This window comes from Cyprinodon variegatus, unplaced genomic scaffold (assembly GCF_000732505.1).
Source record: "Cyprinodon variegatus isolate N-32 unplaced genomic scaffold, C_variegatus-1.0 Scaffold702, whole genome shotgun sequence".
In the NCBI taxonomy this organism is placed as follows: Eukaryota; Metazoa; Chordata; class Actinopteri; order Cyprinodontiformes; family Cyprinodontidae; genus Cyprinodon; species Cyprinodon variegatus.
The window spans coordinates 89,357-95,828 of NW_015151155.1; the positions used below are offsets into that span (position 1 = coordinate 89,357).

The 6,472-nt window shown below is 37.5% G+C and overlaps 1 protein-coding gene across 1 annotated transcript in view; it reads right to left on the reverse strand.

Annotated features, from left to right (window-relative positions):
- The window catches only part of LOC107097505 (ubiquitin-like modifier-activating enzyme 1), a 43,729-nt gene extending 38,678 nt beyond the window's left edge, over positions 1-5,051 (reverse strand). The window contains exons 1-6 of the mRNA XM_015394666.1: positions 4,940-5,051; positions 4,762-4,826; positions 4,512-4,680; positions 1,910-2,044; positions 1,631-1,737; positions 1,462-1,552 (exon numbers count right to left, since the gene is read on the reverse strand). Of these exons, the coding sequence (XP_015250152.1) occupies positions 1,462-1,552; positions 1,631-1,737; positions 1,910-2,044; positions 4,512-4,680; positions 4,762-4,808 (549 nt within the window). The 5' untranslated portion in view covers positions 4,809-4,826; positions 4,940-5,051. The remainder of the gene's footprint in view (positions 1-1,461; positions 1,553-1,630; positions 1,738-1,909; positions 2,045-4,511; positions 4,681-4,761; positions 4,827-4,939) is intronic.
- Between the last annotated feature and the right edge of the window lie 1,421 nt (positions 5,052-6,472).

Below are 6,472 nucleotides of genomic sequence, written 5' to 3' on the forward strand. Positions count from 1 at the left end.
ATAAAGGGAAACGTAAACAACAGAATATAACCAATCAAATCAAACTTTTGTGAAATCAAACTGTTAACTTATTGACAATCACTTTCCCATGCTGTTGTGCAAACAGAATAGAAAAGAGGTGGGTGTTATCTGCAATTAGCAAGAAACAGTAAATAAAGGAGCAGTTCTGCAGTTGTGGACCACTTCTCAGTACCTATGCTTTCTGGCTGATGTTTTGGTCACTTTTAAATATTAGTGGTGCTTTCACACTCATGGCAGCATAAGACGGACTCTTCAAACCAAATAAATGGCTCAGCTAGTGCAGCTCATCCAGGATGGTACATCAATGCCAGCCGTGGCAAGAATCTTTGCTGTGTCTGTCAGTGTAGTGTCCGAAGGCTGGAGATGCTACCAAGAAATAGGCCAGTATACCAGGAGATGTAGAGGAGGCTGTAGAAGGGCAACAATCCAGCAGCAGGACTCCTACCTCCACCAGTGTGCAAGGAGGAGCATGAGGAGCACTGCATGAGGATGGTATGAGGGCCGACATCCACAGATGCGCGTTGTGCTCACAGCCCAACACCATGTAGGACATTTGGCATTTGCCATTTAACAATAGGATTGGCAAATAGCCACTGGTAGCCTGTGCTCGTCACAGATGAAAGCAGGTTCACACTGAACATATGTGACAGACATGACAAGGTCTGGAGACACCATGAAGAATGATCTGCTGCCTGCAACATCCTTCAGCATGACCGGTTTGGCGTTGGGTCAGTGATGGTATGGGGGGGCATTTCTTTTGAGGATCGCACACTCATCCATGTGCTTGCCAGAGGTAGCATGACTGCCATTGGTTACCCAGAGGAGATCCTCAGACCCTTTGTGAGACTATATGTTTGTGTGGTTGGCACTTGGTACCTCCTAATGCAGGACAATGCTAGACTTCATGTGGCTAGGGTGCATCAGCAATTCCTGTAAGATGAAGGTGTTGCCGCTATGGACTGTCCCGCCCGTTCCCCAGACCTGAATCTGACTGAGCACATCTGGAACATCATGTCCAGGTGACCAGTCATATAGGCACATCGAGGCCACACACAATACTGAGCCTGAATTTGACCTGTTTTAAGGACATTACATCCAAGTTGGATATGCCTGCAGTTTGTCTTTCCACTTAAATTTTATGTGTGACTCCAAATCCAGGCCTCCATTGGTTAATAACTTTGATATCCATTGATGATGCTTATGTTTATTAGATTTTTGATGATATTTTACATTCAACCCTACAGAACAAAGTATTCAATAAAAATATTTCCTTTATTCAGATATTAGGATGTTATTTCAGCGTTCCCTTTATTTTCTTGAGCAGTACACAAACACACACACACATATATACGTATATATATAATTTGAACTGTCTTGCAACTTAAATGAGTCAGACAGACAAACAGAAAGACAGATGGATATTAAATAAATAGATATTACCTTGGTGATTCGCTCAACCATGAGTGATGCAGGCATCTCTCCATCCCGATCCAAAACCTCAAACTCCTCTCCAAAGTCACAGAACAACTGGCTGCAAATTTACATAAAAATTTCCATGTTTTCTCCTTTTGCCAAATTTATTTCACACTATATATGTGCACCCACTTACCCGCAGAGCCCTTTTGTATCTGCAACTATAAACTTAATGCCATGTTTATGGCAGAACTCCCCAAAACGTTTCTGATCATCCAGGGAGGAGTCAGTCAGGACCACCACCTGGTAAAATGACAAAGGTTCACTGCTTGTTACTAGACCTTACTGTAAAAAGTTCCATATGGAGAAACCTTCATCCGTGTCATTTTCTATGCTCATCATCCCAATAGGTGTGAAAGTTCAGCTCTTTATTATTTTTCAATAAATAGTAAATAAAACAAAAAAATCCACATACCTGGAATTTTAGAAGGAAGTCCTCATTTAGTGGTCCAGTGTGTGATGACACAAGCACATGACGGTTTAACGCAGACAACTGTGGGAGTGAAGATGTGGCTCGGTTCTGACCAAGATCTCCCTCTTGCAGGAAAAACTGGAGGAACAACAAAAAGTAGAAAAATCGATGCTCTCTGTGATGCTTCTTGTATTGAATTACAATTTAGATCAATTAACATTTATCCCTGCAAATGATTGTGTTGATCAGGATTTGAATGTATTGCAGCTGAATTGAAACCGATTGTGGGAGATAAATTAGACTGTATAAGTTATCTGAATTAGATTTTATGAAAAAGGAATGAACTGGGCCAGATTTAATTTAATCTGAATCTGAATTTTTCTACAGTGTAGCTAAATAGAATTAGACAGTAGTAATCTGTGGATCGATAGTAAAATATTGATACATCCAAAACCACAACTTAAGGCTCTAAAATAAGTTCTCAAAACTAAATATCAATATTTTCAATACTACTGTCATTTAAGATATTGTAAATAAAAAAAAAAAAAGCCTAAATGCATGCTTTGGAGGGAACTTTTAATTAGTTCCCCCCAAAGCGTGCTTTAAAGCACAGTATGATGCCCTGCTCGGTCACTCACTGACAGAGTTAAAATACCACAAAAAGTCCAACCTTAAGTGTTTATGGGAAAACAGTAAGAAGTTGTTGCATCATAACAACCTCTTAAAAGCACCTAAGGTCAAACCAAAACACAGAATATGTGTGGCTGCCTCACTTCTGTCGGTGAGCCCCAGGGCAGCTGTGGTTACAATGTAGCTTCAGTGTGTGAGTGTCTCCTGACTTGACCAAAGCGCTATATAAGTACAGGCTATTTACCACAGTATATGGTTAATAAAAATAAATGTATGTATTGTTATGTAAGATCCATCCAATTTGCTGTAACTGTTCAATAATTTTTTTCAAACGAAGTTATCGTTAAATAGGTGCATTAGTTGGCATTTATTTATTTAATCAAATATTTCCAGAGGAATCTCAATTAGAGCCCCCAGTATTATAGGCTACTTAAATTGTTTTGTACATTTACTGGCATTAGATATGGTAGTGAGAAGCATCGTTGATACCAGCCAGTACTTTAGCCTGTATGATACTGTATTGGAAAGGAATTTGTTAGCTAACATTAATACTAGACAGTGTAGACCTTTATATGTTTATAACCACTACATACTTAACTATAATTATTTATCTAGATATCTATTAAACCCACAAATGTCTCATTGAGATAAAGGTTTGCAAAGGCGACAGAACTAAAACACCATACAAGATGTGAAACTCTAAATATTTAGTAATCAATATATGATAACAATATGACAGTAAAAACAGCATCAAGAGTTAAAAGAAAAGTAAATAAAACAGAGACATTGCCTAAATGAGACCGGCTTAGAATTTTTTGGAGGTGATTTAAACAAATTGCAACTGAATAAAGCTGGACTGTATTTAGATGAACAATAAACATCATGAATTGTAATGCATGTTGGATTGGTCTGTGACTGCATTAAATGGCATTGATTCAACTTTTATTTGATTTTATTATAGATGGTTGAGATATACAGTAATATGATCTGGGTTTGGATTGGCTGCTCAGTGACACAGTGGGTAGCACTGCCACCTTGCAGCAAGAAGGTTCTGGGTTTGATTCCTGGTCTAAGGTCTTTCTGCATGGAGTTTACATGTTCTCCCGGAGCATGTGTGGTGTCTCTCTGGCCCAAAGTCCAAAAACATGGCTGTTAGGTTAATTGGCTTCTCTAAATTGTCCTTGGGTGTGAGTTTGTGCATGAATGGTTGTTTTTCTATGTGTTGCCCTGTGATAGACTGGAGACTTGTCCAGGGTGCAAACGGGCTCTCGCCCGTTGACAGCTGAAGATAGGCACCAGCACCCCTCGCCACCCCGCTTGGGATAAGCGTGAAAGAAATGGATGGATAGATCTGAGTTTGATTTTAATATAACAGAAGTATGTCGGGATACATGGTTTTAGATCTGAAACAAATTGCATTTTAATTAAACATGATTGAGCTGTATATAACTGGATCTGGTTCTTTGTAACTTAAATGTATCATGTTAAGTTTGTTACATTAGTCATTAAAAGGACTATAATGGAATTAACTGGAAGAATCACATAACGGGTGTAATATAGTTGTACATTTTTTTTTATAGATTTTAATTTAATTTGCTCTATACAATTAATAAATATTTTAATACACATTTTATCAGGCTGCTTTCAGTTGAGTTCATCTTTTATTTCGGCTGCTGTTTATGGGTGGGACTAATATGTCAGAATGAAAGTAAAAGGTCTGTTCAGTTGGTGCAATAGTTTCATTAAGCTGATCTTTTCCAAATTAAATCAGGTAATTAACCATTGTAGAAATGTTGCATTTTAAAGTTTATCTTCAGATCTACCGTTTAAAACACAGACAGATACCCAACTTACAGGTTTCCAAACATGCAGAGCTATCAAGTCTGACAGGTCGTTGCTTAAGCAGGAAGTTACCTATTCTTATTCCAGATTTTTTTTAAATAACAGTATTAATCCTAAAAGCCATAGTTTGTACCTGTGAGGACAGGTTAGACCACTCAACCTGCCCCTCATCCTGCACAGTGACAGACTTTACTCCGGATAGAATGACGTTCTTGGCTATTTCCACTCCCAGACCCTTCATCCCTGCGATCAGGACCTCAGCTGATCCCATCCGGTGCATCGCCTCATGACCCAGAACATAACTGATCCAAATCACACAAAAAACACACCCATGACAAGCTGAAGGCATTTTAAAATACAATAACATCAGTTTTGTTACTTACAGTTGTCTGGAGTAAAAGCCCTCATCGATTTCACCGGTTCCTGCCATGTTGATCCCCTTAGTTTCCTGTGTGAAACAAAAACAGCGTGACTCAAAGGGAGGCAAATATCGTAATAAAAGCCTGAAGGAAGAAAGAAGGCAGCCCAAACTTCATCAGAGCAAAACCCCCGAGCTCAGACCTGTCATCTGCTGGTAGGAGTTCACAGCTAGTGGTATTCCACTTTCGTTTCAGATGATTTTCACCGTGCAGTGACTTTACAAAAAAATAATGAATGAAATCCTTCCGTGTGTACCTTCGTTTGTTGGCCACTAGGGGGCGGATCAGGCCTTCTAATAAAAATCAAGATATCCTTGCCTCCGTACCTTGGTTTTAATTTTTGGCCAAAAAAACCTAATAAAAAAAAAAAAAAAACACAGTCATGGATGTTCTCCCTCGCCGAGGGAGTTGTCTACGGAAGAGGATAAGAGCTACTAAAAACAAAAAAACCTCAAAGTTAACTGATTTTAAAATATTATTTCAGTTTTATATAGGGAAAAAAATGTCAGATTTTAATCTCAGAATTCTAACTTTTTTTTTCAGAATTCTGACTTTCATCTCAGAATTCTGACCTAATCTCAAAATGTTGACTTTAATCTCAGAATTCTGACTTTCATCTCAGAATTCTGACCTAATCTCAAAATGTTGACTTTAATCTCAGAATTCTGACTTTAATATCAGAATTCTGACAGAGAAACATGTTAACATCAAGCTGTAGCCATTTCTGTTTTAGAGATTAGCTCTCTTGTTTTAATGACCTTCTGCTCTTCCATTAATGAAATAGCATCACCAGGGTCCTCTCGGGCACGTAAAAAGTTGCCTAATTTGGTCTTTTTCCACTAATGTGTTACTGGCCCTCCCAAACAACTCACATCTTTGTCTTTGAAGCTAATTGCTCCCACAACTCTTCCATCTGACTTAATCAGAAAAGAAGTCAGAATTCTGAGAAAAAAATCAGAATTCTGACTTTAATCAAATTTTTTCTCATATTATACTGAAATAAAATTTAAAAATCAGTTAACTTTTTTTTTGTTTTTTAAGTGGTCCTAATCCTCTTCTGTAGTTGTCTGTGTGCTCCACTTAAACCAGAATAATCTGTCCTGTTTCCAAATACCAAATAAGTTCAAAGTCCAACTACGCTGACTTTAAGATTAACAAGCCTTCAACAAATGTCTTCTAAGTTTCAGAGTAAATTTGCTTCCGTAGTTTCTGAATTCTATTACAATTATCTATTTAGATATTTGAAAAATTTTAATTTTGAAAAAAAAAAAAAAAAAAAAGATGTTCACAAAAGCTCTATTCCATTTAAAGGGGGGTTTATGTGTTTTATTCATCCTGTTCAAATAAGCAAACATTTTAAGAAAAAATTATCCAAGACTTAGTTAGACAGTACCTTTAACACAGAAACTTAACCTAACTAGACTCGATGAGTCATAAACTATAAATCATTCTGTGGTTATAAACTGGGTTTCGAAATTGTTTCGACAAATTCAGTAGATAGATAATAACAGAAGAACTAATGCATGCTTTTGGTAGTTTATCAGAATGCAGCGTGGTTGTGGTAGCAAGATATATAACATACATACATAGATAGATAGATAGATAGATAGATAGATAGATAGATAGATAGATAGATAGATAGATAGATAGATAGACAGACAGACAGACAGACAGA